The 17,077-nt window shown below is 41.9% G+C and overlaps 1 protein-coding gene across 24 annotated transcripts in view; it reads right to left on the reverse strand.

Annotated features, from left to right (window-relative positions):
• ADGRL3 (adhesion G protein-coupled receptor L3) overlaps nucleotides 1–17,077 on the reverse strand; it is a 525,110-nt gene that overhangs the window by 16,953 nt on the left and 491,080 nt on the right. For 22 of the 24 annotated variants that reach the window (XM_027899091.1, XM_027899095.1, XM_027899078.1 and 19 more), the window contains 2 exons: nucleotides 16,802–16,927; nucleotides 14,198–14,294 (listed from right to left, as the gene is read on the reverse strand). In XM_027899091.1, coding sequence (XP_027754892.1) covers nucleotides 14,198–14,294; nucleotides 16,802–16,927 — 223 coding nt within the window. Of the gene's footprint in view, nucleotides 1–430; nucleotides 505–13,661; nucleotides 13,897–14,197; nucleotides 14,295–16,801; nucleotides 16,928–17,077 lie in introns of those variants that run through there. The other 2 variants (XM_027899093.1, XM_027899096.1) reach the window with 2 other exon arrangements.

The following is a 17,077-nucleotide window of genomic DNA, read 5'->3' on the forward strand; positions in this document are numbered from 1 at the left end:
TTTTTTTTTTTTTTTTTTTTTTTTTTTTTTTTTTTTTTTTTTTTTTTAATTTTGGATGGAGTTGCTGAAGATATAAAAGCCTCAAGGTTCCCTTAGCGGGGAGTTCTCCGAAAGCTCACACCGACTAATTATTTACAGAAAGGCAAAAACTGGCCAAACCTAAGACTAGGTGGAGGCCTCCAGAGCTGCCTCCTGCAGTGCTTGTATGCAGGCCTGGGATGGCATTTCTCTGTGTCTGCATATGTAGAAGAGTCTTGCCTCTCCCTCATCACCCCCAGCCCTTCCTAGACCCTGGCATATGGCATTAGCAGATCACTAAGTTGGTCTTTTGAGCACAGGACAAAGTAGAAGGCGGTGCTATATGGGGGCTGCATGCCAGGGAGGCTCCTTGACACATGCAGCTGGAAAAAAAAGACTTGTTTTCTCTCACCTGATATTTTTGTCTATGCTGATGGAAAGCAAGATGAGCTGCTGTGTTTGGAAATAAGGAAACAAAGCTGTCTCCTGTAAGAAAACATTATATGAAGGCTTAACTAAGGAACCTTGAATGTAACTAATAGGTAAACGAGTCAATTCTTTCTTTATGGTACTGTGTTTTCTACCAATCTCACATACATCTGGGATGAGGAACTGTAGGAACCATTTCTTTTCTTGCACTAGTTTTATACCAGTGAGTTCTAAGTCCATTAAAATTGTTTCTGCTTTCATCCCACTTTTAATCAAGCTGGGCCATAAAAGATTCAAAAAGGGGCTCACTTTTATATAGGTAATGAGAATGTCCAGAGCTAATGCCAGCCATAAACTCAGAAGTGATATAATCCTCCCATCTGAGATTTAACCCAATCTCCAGCTCCGTCTCGATGAGATTTGATATGAAGAATATACCCGCAGTGGGATTTCGAGCACTTTAGCTCGAGGCGTGTTTAAATGCCAACTGCCAGAAAGAGCATCTCACTCAATATATCTGCAGCCTGAACCCAAGCAGGCGGGGAACAAGCTGATCCCACCATGGCTGGGCAGGTCAAGCTGTTTTGCATGAGGGATGCACTCAGCCTGTGACGAGAGAGAAGGGATCAATCTGTGCCAGCACTTCACGCTTTGCTCGCCTACATTTGCCAGCCTGGTGGACTCTGAAGTGAGCTGAATTCACACAAATTACGGCTCTTTCTGGCTGTCAAAAACTGGATAGTTTCTGGTAACTTTTAATATAAATACATGATTCTGACTATAAACTTGGCAAAAAAGGTTGAAAATCCAGAATAAGTAGGTCATTTTTGCTCTCTCATGTGTGTGAAAGATAGGGCTTGGTACAACAGCCACCCATTCCCGTATGCAGGTACTGAGCAAAAATAATGCATCTTCTGCCTTCCTCTCCCTTAACTACATTAGATTTTTTTAATTTACTGATCAAAAAGCCACCTTCAAAAGCAGTGCTGAGTAATTCTCCCGTAATTCAGCTGGTGCAAATCCAAAGCAAACCCACTCCTAACATGTTCAGCTACCTTTCAGTACCTTCAGAAACCCAATTGGGCCCCAAGCACTCTGCAGTAGGTTCCCATCATGGTGGGCTGGCAAACTTCATACTTTCTGTATGTCAAAATAACTGTAACTTTGGCATCTTAAAAACATGATATGTACCCTGTATCCATAAATTAGGGCTCATTTCTCCTTAATTGCTTTTAAGCAGCAACATTCTCAGTCTAAAAGGATGCTAAGAGAGAAGAACTGCATCCAGGCTCCAAGAAGCCTACAGTTAAAGCTTTAGATAAAACAAGAATATACCAAAAAAATCCTTGTTATTTGGTTTCTCTTTCCCAGGAGGGAGAAAGAAAAAGGTAATACCAGCCATACATTTAAGTATCATCCTGCCTTCTTCATAACACTTTATCATTGCTATAGCAACCAAAAAGACTATTAGGAAGAGTGGATTAGGTCTGCAGATGAGGCACACACAGAAGGAGCAAGTAGACTACCAAACTATGAGCTCATTTGCACAAGAATGGCCTTTGTAATAGAAAGCCAACAAAACCCCAATAAAGTAAACATAGGATCACAGTGGCATGCTCTCCCAAAACACTATGAGAGAAAGCAAAGAGGCTTATTCTGCAGTCCTGCATGTGGGTGTGCAGCAAAGGCTGGGTGCTGGGACTGCGACTGCAAAGGTCAGTGCATGCCCAGGGACCTGAAAACCAGAAAGATCAGGGTTGTGAGTGCCTGTTGACCACCTTGAGTCTTCTCCCTGGCAGAATGCCCTTGGGATGTGACCCTTGGCAGCTGTCTGGCTCAGTGTTGGCGATGTGCCTAATATCCTCAGCAGGCAGTAATCATCGTTTATTTTTATTTATTTCCTTAGTGCTGGATCCTCGGTTCTCAGCATCTACGGTGCAACACAGATCTCTCCCAAAAAATCCCACAGCCTTGTGTCAACCTTGCTTTCCTACATTTCACCAATAATAGTCCCTATACAAGACCCTCCTCTGCTGTCTTCTCAACCACCTGAGCCCAGCATACAGCCATCACTCTTTGCCTTAGTTAGGGTAACTGCCTTAAATCAGCTATGCTGCAACACCTTTCATTCTGCTAAAGGCACCATACTGGAAGCAGATGCATTCTGTTTCCAAATTCCCATCATGCTGTGTATATATGGGAGCATACATTTGGGGTTGAAAAACGATGGGGCTTCAAACCCTCAGGTTCACCTGGACATTCATCTCCTTTTTCAGTAAGATGAGATCATTACAACCAGCAAACATTCAATAGCAGAACTCATACCTCTATAAAATATTCCCCACAACCACACTGGTACAACTACATTACCAAGCCTCCTTGTTTCCACTGATATTCCATGAAAGCTCAGCGCAAAACACAGCTACTCTGACATCCAAAATTACATTCAAATTAAGGTTTCTGGAAATGCCAGTGCTCAGTTCAAGGTTTCCTGACGCTGTATTTCATCAAGTGAAGGATTTACAGGCTGTGATCACAAGGAAAAAGGAAGGATGCTCTTTCAGAATGCAACTATTAGCTGGGTAACACGCAGACGCTCCTGTCCCTCTCACAGCATTCAGCAGTCCTCATGATTCAAGTCCTGCAGATCCAGCCTTACCGGATTTAAAAAGCTATGAGAAGGAATGGCCTGTGCTCAGGGTGCAGTGGGAGATCTGGAGGGTTGCACTTTCGACTGGCAAACTGAGAAAAACTCTTAAACCAACCAGGACAAAGAAAATGAAAATCCCACAATTTTTATCATCACTGTAACCACACACAAAGGATTCAGATAGCTACAGTTAGCTGCTTTCTGTGCCTATGAAAGTACTTATTATTTTAATGACAGTATGCAACCAAATAGTATCTTTTTCTTTCCTTTGTAAGGTAGAAATTGATTTCCTTGATGTGGGACACAACACTGAATGCAGCAATAATTTTTGGAAGAGATTGGTGTAATGACTGTATGGGATAACTGCACCTTGTTAAACACAAGTATGGTTTATCCACTCGCTGAAAGCAAAGGATGAAAATTATGATGACAAGCACACATTGCCAGACTCTAGACTGCATCATTCAGGAACAAAATTCAAGTAATTTCTTGTGGGCAGCTGGCTGACAAAGCCACACAGAGACATTTAGCTTATTTACCAAGAATCATCTGCATGGTCTACCTAACTGGAAAGGAAATGGATCCAACTGCCACTCCTGACTTTCATACTGTCATTCTGCATGGCTCTGCCTGGCTGAAAAGGGCTTGAGGAACACTGCTTTAGCTGGGATCATCTGTCTGCACAGGTAACACCACCATCATGTATCTTCTTTGACTTCTGGTCCTTTCAACTGCACACCAAAATCAGCTATGAGCATTTTAGCAGGGGATGGAGAAATCACTTTTCCCCCACTGCTGAGGAGACATGACAGAAGTGCAGTTTTGCCGAGAAAGAAGACCAGACCGGTTTACAAATTTAATTGCACAAACTAGTAAATCAAATTAATGCTTAAAAAATGTCCATGCAAAATCAGCATTTTCCAAATGAAATGTTTTCCCTTTTTGTTCCAAAGGAGTGTCTTGTGTGAAAGCTTATTTTGACTTTTTTGTATTATGTTTCTTTTTATTAGAGTAGAAACAAAAATAGTCTAGAAAAAGCACATCTGAGTCGTAACAAAATGTTTTATTGCCTCTGACCCAGCAATCTCAAAATGTAGATTTTCTTGGGCATTTTTGTTTGTTTCAGAAGAAAACATATGTACTATTTTTGGTCAACCTTAATCCTGTTAATAGCCTCTCTGCACTAATTTCAGTTTGTAAATTCTAGCTGGTTTCGTACATCACTTAATATCAACTTATTCCATTTTACTCCCAGTGAAACAAAATACATTCAAAGTAGGTTTGTAGGAGTCAAAGCCCTAGTTTTCTTTATAGCTTTTCTTCCTAGCATTCCATGGTGTTCTTTTCTTCGTTACAGGTACAGTTTTCAAGTATTTAAAGAATCCTGGTCCTCCATTTGTTTATTCCAACAATGAATGCAATCATGAAAAGTGAAATCACACATATCTGCTGGAGGACAACAGGTATTTTCAGCGTTCTTACTAGCTCCCTTCAACAAACACTTGGACGTTTAGATTTATCGAGCTGTGTTCTTATAATAGCCAACAGGATTCAGTTAATAAACTTCAATAAACTTCCCTATTAAATTTCTCTCAAATAGGTTTGTTGTCACTTGCAGCATCTAATCTATTCATTGTGAAGCTATTAATACTGACTGCAGTGAAATGGAGTTTCAGCAAATTAGGCTGTTAAGCTCTGGGCCATCTTCTGCCAAATGAAACATCCCGCACTTTTATGCAGATGGGAGCGAAAGTATTTCTTTGCCCCTTTTTCCCTTCCTTTCTTCTGCAACGATTTCAGATGACAAACCTCTGCTGGATTATAATCTGCAGGCCATGTTCAAAACATGGCTTAAATCAATTTATAAATATTTGCTCCCTTACAGATTCCTTCTCAACTGCCCAGAGCAGAAACACTGCCTCAGGATAAGGCATTTCTTCACACCATCACTACCCCTTCCAAGGGTTTACACCTCGACTCTATCTCGACTATACAACCATGCATTATCCCGAATTGTTCCTGTTTATGATTATTTATCACTAAACTTGAGCTCTTATCCAAGAGGTGCAGAGAGCCCTGCCTGTGGTGGAAACCGGATCATGGTTACAGGAATCTATATAAGCAGCTATGCTTTCTTCCTTCCTCCTTCACAGTCATGATATTAAGATTGCTCTGCAGCAATACTCTGCCAGTTCTAATACTCCCTAAAGCCTGCTCTGATTTCAGAAATTGCCTTGCCCTTACTTTTCCTCTTTAAAACTGATCCACCTAATGACTGAACTTCCAATTATATGGCTGTCAATCCTAAAATCAAAGCCAGTTCATAATATCTCCCAAAGGAAGAATGTCATGTCACTCACTGAAATCACTGCAACAAATCTCAGTTAACTCAGTCCCAGGCAGCGGAGAGACAAAATAAGCCAGAAGAATATCAACAATGGGATTACTTTTGCACATAGGCAGAAATAGGAATTAAATTCCCTAAGTTTTGATCCTTGATGCAGAAAATCATAATTTTTCTAGCATAAAATGTACAGTTGATTAGAAAAAAAAAAGGAAATTGAAAAAAACAGCAGAGGCAATTTGTTAGTCTGAAAGGCTGATGAGTTTCAAGAAACAGAAAATAGTCCTCTGCTGTCATCTACCTGGAATCTCTATCTACTTGATATGTGATTATCAAGATGGGTCATTTTGAGGCCATTTTGCTGATATTTAGCCAAACCAACAGTTGCTTAGTAGGGTTGCAGAGACTTATGTCTTAGAAACAGCAATCCCTCATGTCTGATTCAGAATGTGGACTATTCCTACCAAATTCACTCTCCATCTGGGCAATGGGCCCCAGGAAGGGGTATCCATGGTGTCAGGGGAAGATGAGAGTGTCTGTAAGACTTACAAGAGCAAACAGAAGAAGCAGAAGGGTATAGGGGATGAGAACAAAGACCTTCTACAGCCTCCTACACTGGGTAAACTGAAGTTTTCAAGTCCTGAAATAAACCGATTATGCTACTTCTTTTGCAGTCTTTCCCTGCTGCTGTGAGCACTAATACAAGCATCCATGGCTCCGGGACAGGAAGAACTCTTGAACACCAGTCTGTCTAGTGAAGAGCAGAAGTGGCAGGATTCAAGCAACTATGGCAGGATGAGATGCTAGAAATCAGCCTGTAGGTTTGCTCCAGATTAGCAGAGAAGTGACACCAGGGACTCTCACCCTGCTTCTTAGCCATTGATTTCCACCAAACAGCCAGGGGACACTCACACACCTCTGAAAACCCCCTTCTCAAGTGGCAGCCTGAATTGAAAAGAAATAGAAACTGAACTTGCAATCATATTCCAGAGTGGGGAAGAGAGTGGCATTGCTGTTGCTGTTTGTGGCTAAACCAGGGACCTCCAGGTTCCGGGACTGATGAATCACTTGAAACAAAGAATAAACTTCTCAGGGATGTGGGCTTTGCAGTGAGTAGGGACATGCCCAAGGGCAAGGATTGCTGCATCCCACAGGTTCATGAAGCACCTTGGCCCTGCCAACTCAGCAATGGTGAGCAAGTACAGGGTTAGGCAGTGACATCTCTCAGTGCACTGCACAAAGGGATGGGTTCTTGGCAAATTGTTCTGTCTTATTTTTAAAGCAATGATGATGAATAAATGAGATCTGCACATTGGCAGATGATGGTCTCTGAATGGTCGCTGAGGCTGCTGTTGCTGCCAAGGGCCATCCCAGGTCCAACTTTGAGAAGTCCTCTACATTTATGTCCATCAAACCCTGAGTATCACTGAAAACAGAGCACAAAGCATTTAAAGCATCTCGAGGGGGAGTTCAGACTTAAACAGACACATCTCTTGCTCTACACCACATCCCCAGTTGTGCAGTGATGGTACTCACAAGACCAAAATGCCTGCAGAAGACAAACACTTTTCTTTAGTTCAATTGTTTTTGAACAGTTCAGCACTCAGAAAACAAAAATAATGCAAAGTATTTTTATATCCATGAATATTTCGGTGAGTTCCCTCTAGGCATCTACAGATGCATTCATGAACAAGGCAACTAACTGCAGCTACCTTGGACATCCTGTGAGTCCTCTGCCCTGAACCTGCCTACCCCCAGTATCACAACAGGAACAATAATAAATGGAAAAAAAAGTCACCACTAACTTTGCCTGCCAACATGCATGTTTGTATAACCACAACTCACTAATTTAAAATAAAGGAGTCCCCACACCCTAAAATGATCTCTCTGAAGGACATGACATGAAAAATGACTGACTTCACAGAAGGAATGGGGGCACTGTTTGCTGCTAACTTTAAAAGGAAAACAAATGGAAAGATTCATTCTCTAACATCTTTAAGCCACAAAAAGAGCCATAGGTGTTACTCAGAGCACGTAAGGAGTGTTTAGACAGACTGTGATACATCAGTTGATGGTGTTTTCTGAATATCCTATCAAGCTGAGTAAAGGCATTTCCACCTCTCTCAGAGCTTGGCTGCTTGCTATTTGTTTTATATGCAACATAGATTCAACACGAATCTGACTGTCATACCGGTCATATCAATCCATCAAGGAGTGAGCAAGCATCTTGAGATCTCAAGACTGATGCCTGAAAACAGCAGTGCTTCCATGGTCCAAATTTCCATCCTCTCTGCACTTTATCTAGGCACTAGCAGCAAAGGGTCAGCATGGCAAACAGGTTATAATGAGCTGCAATTGCTCTTTGAAGTGTATCAGAGATGGCGTTCAAGATCCCTGGAGGAATCAATTTCTGCACCTTCCTCTTTTTTCTTTTCTTTTCCTCCTCCCCTGCTTGTCTGCGCTTTTAACTATTCCAACCTCTAGCCTGCTTCTACTGCTGTATTGCCAAGTTATTTCCAGACCATGACACCCACTACCCCTGCAGAATGCTAAACTGAAGCATCTTCGTCTTGCAACACTGAGATACATCCAGCGGTCCTCACCTCTCAGCAGAGAGGGCAGATCTGGGGAGAGTGACCCAAACCTGACTCATTGCTAAACTGCAGCTTTTGCCTTCTAGAGTGACAGTCTCCTACCCAAGCAAGAATTTAACCTACTGTGTTTTCTAAATAAGTGGTTCCTAAAAATGCAGGATAATACAGCCACCTGAAGATAATTTAAAACTTCACCCACACTCCCTGCAACACACACACTTGTCCCTGCTGAGTTCACAGCACAGATACGATTTCAGCCTGGAAATCACAGCTTAATTATATTTTTGGGTGGGTGGAAGGAATTTGATGGGAGATTTCATTTAGGAAACAATCAGGTCTCAGTTGGGTTAGAAATCAGGATATTAATGGTCTTCATTTTAATTTTCCTCTCTGACTCAGATTCCCACTGTTTGAATTTGAGCTCAATTTGTTCTGTTCATTATGAAGAAATCCACATGAATTTGACATTAAATTGATTACCTCTGAAAACAGTAGCAATAATTTCCCTTTTTCCTGTGTGTGTTTCAGATTAAGTCTTTGTGGTTGATATAAAAACGCAGGGGAGAAATAATAAAGCAAAAGGAAATCAAGTATTTATTCTGGAAGGTTACTTAGAAGAGGAAACACACAACAACACTTATGCATTTGGGAAGAGGAAGCAAGGGGTAAGGACAAACAGCACTCTCATTTCCATTTCCCACTTCAGCCTATTTGCATGGGAATAAACAGGGGATGAATATGGGTTTCCTAGCCAGGAATAATATCTGGTGTGCCAATAGTGGGGATCTTAGGGGTTTTACCAGCAAAGGTATGCTCCCTCATGAACAGACCCTTAGGGCCAAAGGATGAATTTGTATTTAAGACCTACAGTCCTTCAGTAAGAGCTGCAAGAGGTCCTAGGCTCCAATCTGCAGCAGCTGTTGGGGTTCTTACTTACCCCCATAGGCATTAGTCGTGTCAGTGTGTCCCAGAAGAGACACACACCCCTGCTTGGCCCTGGGTGCCCAGTCCTTGCCTAGTGTCTGTCTCCTGGCTGGACCTTGGACCTGTACTAGCTCAGTTTCTAGCCCTGTCTCTGCCAAGATCTTCTACTGGTCTGGGCTGGAGCCTCGACCTGGTTCATCCCCTTATCTTGTCCAGGGCTGTCAGTTCTGCCTTCTGGCTTAAGCCCTCATGGCACCATGCCTCATCAGAGAGGGTTTGGCTTCTGCTTGACACCTCTCAGCTCTTCTCTATCATGAAACAGTTCTGCTCTTACAGCTCCCTGATGTTTCTTGTCTTTCAGACTAGTGGAGCAGCAACGAAAACTATCAGGAAGTCCCTCCAGGACCCCTCCACGCATAAGAGTGTTGGCGATGGTGAGCAGTGCTTTGGGGATGAGTAGATGTAAAGCATATATGCATATAGCCAAAAGACAAGAGGTGAACACATTCCTGTTTGTATAGCAAGACTTCTATTGGAATAAACTATTAAACTTGCAGTAGTTTGTAAGCCAAGACTCAGAGCATTACAACGGGAGTATGGCACTTGACCCAACACAAGAGACTTCTGGAATCATTTCTATTTTCTATGAAATCTGGTGGCTTTACCCCTAGCCCATTTATTTTCCCTGAAGAGGAAAAAACTATTAAGATACAGTAAGTGTTTGCTACGAATGAAGTCGTAGTTCCCCTTATCTGCAAACCTGAATGAATATACCTAACTCCATCGGCACATTTTTCTATAACAAAGCACTGCCTTGGACCAGGGACAAAGTCCTTGGTCTCTTCTGCTCTTGAGCCTCACCAAAACAAGGAACATTCTTTTCTTTAAAGGATGACAACTATTTTCCCTCTGGAAAAAAAAAAAAATAATCACACACCTCCCCCTGCCCCCAACTTGAAAGCCCAAAGGGTAACAGGGTATCATATAGTTCATGATGATTTTTTTCTCTCTCACTTTCCTCATATCCAAAGAGAGACAGTAATTACCGTATTGCCTCTCACCTAAGACATGGATAAAAATAGGCTGGTGTCACATGGCTGTTTTATGCTGTGATTGCTTGTTTGCAAGGCTGGCTGAGCTATCCAAGTACTTTTAAACAGTAACACCCCAAAGGTGCAAACAGACCCATTCCTCACAATCCTGAGGTTGCCAACTGGATGTACCCAAAGCTTGGGCCCGTGCTGCATGATCAGGGCTCAGCAGTGCTCATGCTTACAGCAGTCCCCTGCTCCTCTTGCCATCTGTGCCACGCTGACAGATACCCCAATTTCTATCGTTGGCTCCATCTGTGGGCCCAGCACAGGTCCATGATTAGATTAACAAAACACAAGTCCAGCAGAATTGGAGTAACAGTGGTGCTGTTAATTGCTTTTCATCTCTAGCTCTTTTTAGAAACTGTCCTTAGCACAAGAACTCTGCTGTTACAATCAAGCAGTCATCTGCTCCACTTTCTCCTCATGAACTTAACACAAAACTGTTGTTTTCCTTCATACATTCTGCTTTTCAGCCTTTGAAGTAATAAGCTTTAGCAAATAGTCCATCCTACATGCATCCCTTTTGTTCCAGCTTTTCAACATTGCACCTAAGTGCCTGTATTAGGACCACATGCTAAACACCCTACAGACAAAGAGAAACTTAATTTTTCTACTCATGAGGTAATCAGCTTGGTTCAACTTTTACACCCCTAAAGTTTTCAGCACTGGGAAAAGAAATGCAGAGCACAGGTTGGATGTGAAATAGATGGCAAAAGTATCCAGCCACACCCATGCTATGAAAAATTGGGCAAGGTTGCAGAGTGGGAGTGCAAGGAGCAGAAATCTACCTGGATCCTGAAACTGAGACCATGACCATGGGATGGACAGGCATGCTCTTCATTCATTAGTAAAAGAGGAAACCGATGGCCAGTTTCTGTTCCCTTCCTCCTGATTTCAGTGGTATAACAACCCCAAATTCACACCACTGCTAAGCCATAATGAGCAAAAAGGGGAAACAAAGCCAGACATATTTTTTACTAATCCATAATTAAATGCTACATTCAGGAAATATCTGAAATAGTCTCGTATGCCTTAGTATAAAGTGAGTATAGTTTTCTTTACAGAACACATTACACCAGGCAAGTTTGGGGTTATGCTGGTATGATAAATGAGAATATGAAAAATAAAATTATGATTAATTACTTGGGGAGGAGGTGGGAACAGTAGATAAAAGAGGACATGAAGCTGAAAAGAGCCATAAACAGTGTCATGTCTGCTAAATCAGAAAAAGACACAGCTATATGTCTAAAAGAGGTATGCACTAACACAGACACTATCTTCCAGACTGATGGCCAGGAGCTTCAGAAAGGAAGAAGAGGGGATGTAATGTCATAGAGAGATGCTGGCCATCATACAGGAATATGGGTAGCTAGAGCAGTCTTGCCTGGGATGTTATCACGTAGCAGGAGGCTGCATATATGGTGAATGATAGGGAGAAAACAGATTTAAGTGAGAAAGTACCTCAGCTGAAGGATGTCTCAGTGCTTTCTGCTCTCACAACAGAAACATGAAAACTCAGCACTGGCCCAGGACATGGAAAAGTGGAGTCAGGTCAGGACCTGGACGATAGGGTGATTCTGGGGAGAAAGGATCATTTTCTCCCTGTTTTAGAACAGAGGCTGCTGACTGAAGGCTCTGGGAAAAATGCCAGCACGGACAGAATGTTTATCTTGGGATAATACAGAGACTTTCATGCAAAAGGTGTCTAGGCTGAGAGGGCTGGAAAAGGATTTTTGAACAGGTATGCAAGCTTGTTGTATCAACCTCAGGCAGGGAAAGCTTCTGACCATACAACTCAAGGCTCACACTTCAACCCCCTGAGCTTTTATTGCACGCTTGTAAATAAAACATTAATGAAGCAGCTCCTTTAAAGATGGATATATATTTAAATATTAAGAGGAAGACAAGAACTGTGAAAACAGCAGTGCCCTACTGCTCTGTTCATGCTGCAGATCTCTGGAGAGTTTTGTCTGAGCAAAGCCCTAAGACCACAAATGTTGCTTTTCAGCTGAAATAAACAGGCTAAAGAGAGAAATACATGGAGCCCTGTGAAGCTGGGATTACTGTTGATGTCAGATGCATTTTACATATGGATCTGACCAGCTGCTCCTTCGGCGATGCTATTTCCCAAATAAATGTTTTCAACCTCCACTTTGCAAATACTTCTGCCTATCAGAAGAGAAAAAAAACCCCAACAACAACAAATATTGTGCCTGCCAGCGTGAAAAAGAGGGAGGATGAGCCTGTATAATAGTACAACTTATTCAAGTCACTTCAGTGTTCCACCTAAAAGGCTTCCCTTCCAAGACAGTTATCAGGCTGTTTCCTTACTCAGTAGAGAGGCCCTCTGGATGATTCATCTCATCCAGTGTTACACAAGGAAAATAGCTGGATGAAATCTGCTTTGAAGATGCCTCCCCTGGCAGTTCATTTCCCAAGTGACCTTTAAATAACAGGCACATCTAGTAACAGGCTCTCACCACACTGGGATGAAGACTGCCCACTTGAAACCTCTTCACAGTTTTCCCAATTTATGGTCATACTTCCTGCTTTGCACAGAAAAAAATGTACAGCTGAAAAAGAAGAGATACCTTTCCTTTGCTGATGAGCCCAGAAGATCCTGTTTGCTAAAGCATATCCCTTGGTAGTCTCAGTTGCATCACAGAGCAAGTCAACTTCTGTGCTAACTAAAAGAGCAAACATTTTATGCATAACACATTTTGGTTTGCCACTGAGACAGAGTGATGGATGGCCAAGGGAAACTGGCTCTTGCCATAATCTTTGTATGACAACTGACTCCCCTCTGTACTAGACTTAGAGAAACCTGGCTGGTGCTCTCCAGTCTTTACAAAGACAGAGAGAGACGTGAGGACATTGAACGTGGATAAATCAGGCATTTGCAGTAATGGTACCTTATAGGCCAAGTTTATTAATGAATCTTCAGTGAAAAGTGAAATTATCCCGAGACAAAAACACCAGCAAGTTGAAGTACAGTACATCTCCATGTTAACTACACTGCCTTCCCCTTTGCACTGATTTGGGCAATATGTATAACGTTCAGAGAACGGAATCATATGCCCCTAGTTGCCCAGTACTCTGTAGCCAATATTATTAACAGCCCAGTCAAAATCCTTCAAGCCTATCCTCAGGCAAAAATCACTCTAAAATCAGTAGGAATTCTGTGTGAATAAAGACTGAATAAAAAACAAAGTCCCAACTCAATTCTCAGTTGAGATTTGCAGATCAACCATCAGGACTGGAAATACATTTGATTTTTATCGTCATGAGAGAACAGCTGGGCTCAGTAATCCAAATTCTACCCCCTCTTAATTCCATCATCACCAGGCAGGTACACAAAACAGAGTTTGGAATCTGGTTGCTCAAGGTTAAATTATAAAGTAATTGTACTGCAGAAGAAAGAATGCAATTTCTAAAGCTCTTCTTCTGGTATTCCCTTACCATTGCTTTCCTGCAACTCCCTGAAAAAGACTTGGTTTAAAAAAGCTGTTCAGATTTCCACCAGTGCCAGACACCACATTTTGTTTGGCATATGCATTTCTGATAGCCTTTCCACCGCAGATGTCTATAAAGTTCACATCAGTCAGCTCTTCAAACTAGGTATATTAACACCAACACAGACAATTTTGTTCCAAACACAGTTTTTCCTTACGCCTATGTTCTGCTGCTCATTTTTGCTTCTGTAAAGATGACAGTATTGCTACATATCCAGGACAATCAGGACTCTTGTGATGCTTAACACAGACTGTACAGTGCTGTAATGGCCCATTTTCACAGTCAGCAATGAGGCCTGACACATCAGCAGCTTCTGGCACTAGCAGTTTGCTGAGGGAAAGGGGAGATTTCAACTTCATTTCATTTCTCTTTTCTGCTTTTCCTAACTTCTTTACAGAAATGACAATTCTTGAAAATGCACACGCAGAAATAAAGAAAGGAAAGGGAAAAAAGGCAACAACCACCATAAAACCTCCAACCAGTTATCACCGTAACATTTCTTAGGTGGGAGAATAGGGTCCAGTGACATTTAAGGTGAGGAGGAAAAGGCAGGGGGGGAAAGGGGCCACACATTTCAGACTCCTTTAAGCCATCACAAGAGTTAGAGATATAAAAAATAGTTTATAATTACCTCTGTTGAGTGAAGCTGAACTGTTTATATCTCCAGTAATAAAGGAAGACTCGGACTGCTTTCGAACTGTGTCATTCCACATCCTACGAATCCGGCTCTGAAGAGGGATTGAACCACAGCAGGTAATGAATTTTTAGCAGCTGCACAGAGGTTTCTTTCTGCCTCACTAAAGATGGCTATTGGCATGTCTAGCTCAGGATAAGACTTGTTTCTAGCCAGCTGTAAGCAAGCAGTTGCTGTTTTGCTACAACCTGCCTCGTGCACGTCAGACCCTGCCCGCCTAACTTCGTAACACGAATGCATAGCTCAAAGAAGTGCATAATTGAATTGCTTACATCCTAATTTAAAAAAATCATGCATGAGAGAAACCCAGACCCATGTGAGCCACAGGTTTACCAATACAGCACAAAATAATGGAAAAATAACTTAGAAGCACATGTACTTCCCGTACTAACTCAGACAGCTTGATTCTTATTTTTTTGAAGTGTAACAGAAGACTTATTCTGTGTCTTGCTGTCCCTGAATGAGTAAAGGTTTTATATAGCTATTTCCCATCTTGGGGATACTGGGAGGAAAAAAATTCCCCACAAACTAATGACTTCTGTTCCCCTATTGAAAAATCTGTGATGGTTTTGCCATCTATGGTATAGCTTCTGCTACTGGGGAAAGTGTCCTGAATATGCTGTATCTGCCTCTGTGGCTTTTATATCATCTCACTCCTCCCCAGCTAGATCTTGCAACAGGTCAAAAAACCAGCCAAAATGCATCCCTGTGTGAAGATGACTGGAGAACCCAGGCATCCAGGGGAAACCTTCCCTCACCTCACATTTCAGAGTATGACAGATGTATCCCATGGCTGTAGGAACATGGTGCTTAGCAGGTCTGGGGGATTGGGAAGCCTGGCTCCCACTGTGATAGACCATGTTTTTTCAAAGTGCTAAAAATCCAGCATTTCCCGTAGTGAAAGCTTAGCCATGAGAGATTTTTCAGGGCTTAATTATGTGATACAAGCTGAAAAGTCCTAGCCTACTCATTAACTACGTAGTAACAGCATCTCCTAATCATGCATTAACCCTCTATAAATGGGAGTACAATGTGACATGAGGTCCATGCACTTTTACAGTAATTATTTTTCACCTGGACATTTAGTCTATTGTATTTCTCTGACATGATCCACTGTGGATTAATTATTCTGTTTGCTATGTGCTTCTCAGAGTAAAAAGGGATCTTAAGAGTTTTCCTCCTTATGGTCTTCTCTATTTAAAGTTAGGAGTCAGATGCTTTCAACAACTCAGAGTGATCTCCATCCACTCTCCATCACCTCTGTGAGGTTTCTTCTGCCCATAAGAGGTCTCAACTATTTTCATCCTTCAAAAGACAAGTTTTGCAGGAAAAATAATCTTCCTTTGTACCTCAAACCTTGTCTGCCATGAGGGTACTGCTGCTAGGAGATTCAGTTCACCAAAAAAAAAGGCTTGTTTTCTTGTGCTGAGACTGACAAGAGGGAGGACCCATTAAAGGAGACACTTCCTGGAGAGGAGGGAACCAGTGCAGTAGCTAAGTTACGTAAAACTTTCAAATCAGCAACCTAAATGGATAGAGTGAGTTTTAGACAGTAAGATTTCTGTGGGTTTTGACGGCCTATTGGAGAAAGGTTCTATATTCTACTGCTTTTATTTGCTCTGCATAATTCCAGACCTATGAAAATTCCAAATGGAGCTCTCCGATGACATCTTGGAAACTGCCAAAAATAAATAATAATTTGCTCCAAGACATAAATCACAAATTAGGTTTTCCCAGGAAGTTATAAACTGTTACTTGCTGCCTGTCTTTCATAATTTAATAGTGGAACTGTCATGTATAATTACTTCCATCACTAATACCGAATAAATTTGTGCTTGGTTTCCATTGATTAGGTAAGCTTCTTCATTTTATATGAACCATTTGTTCATAAATCTGCATCTCTAAATACAAGTTAGTTTCAAAAATGCTAAGTGCACAAATTACAGGAAGCCTGAATTTTCAGGTGACCAAAGTACAACAAAATCAGTAACTTAGTCAGATAATCTGACCCCAATGGATTCTCCTAAGAGGTCTATGAACTAAGGCAAATTGATCAAAACACTGAATGCCAGAAAGCGAGTCCTTTCACTGTGAAGCCTATTGCAAGGTTCTTGTTTGGTGTTTTAAATCAAGAAAAATACTTGGTGATTATAGCATCATTCCTGAACATGTTAATAGTGGTAGTAACCTTCATCTTGTGATTAAAGGATGCACTGGAATGTAACAAAGCTGACAAAATGCTCTCAGCTCCTGATTCCATGACTACCCACCTGTTCCTGGAAGGCAAGTTTGAACCTTCTATTCCCAACACAATTACATAGAAGGTTCTTGGAGAAGCATTAATTGCCATCACATCTCAAGGGAAGGCACTGTGTTGAATTCAGGTCCAGAAGGCGGGGAGGGCAATCTCTGCAAGTGCACTGAGGAGAGCCCTAAAGCAGCTCTTTTGGTGCTGAGAGGAACTTTCCTCCAAGAATTGCTGACAAGTGTATTGGTGTGGCAGTGCAAATCACTGGGGAGTGAAAAAGAAGTGTGGGTTACCTGTGAGCCTGTGGAGTATCTTCCAGGTGTCCTTGACCCCGAGGTTTTTCCTGAGCCGATAGAACTCTCTGTACTTTTCCCACTACAGCAATGCGTGCGCAGGCATTTTCCATACTCTTTACGTACCTAGCCAAGGAAAGTGCAGTGGTGGTTAGCAGGCAGCTCCTCCTCCAACCCACTGCCTTCTGATTTTGAGCACAGCCCCTGATGTTTCCTCAGTGGTTCATTAAAGTAATAGCTTCTGCAGTATGTGGGGAAGGAGTCTATTACACCTTT

The sequence above is a fragment of the Empidonax traillii genome, unplaced genomic scaffold (assembly GCF_003031625.1).
Source record: "Empidonax traillii isolate 1590-97213 ecotype Southwest subspecies unplaced genomic scaffold, ASM303162v1 scaffold637:size711352, whole genome shotgun sequence".
NCBI lineage: Eukaryota > Metazoa > Chordata > Aves > Passeriformes > Tyrannidae > Empidonax > Empidonax traillii.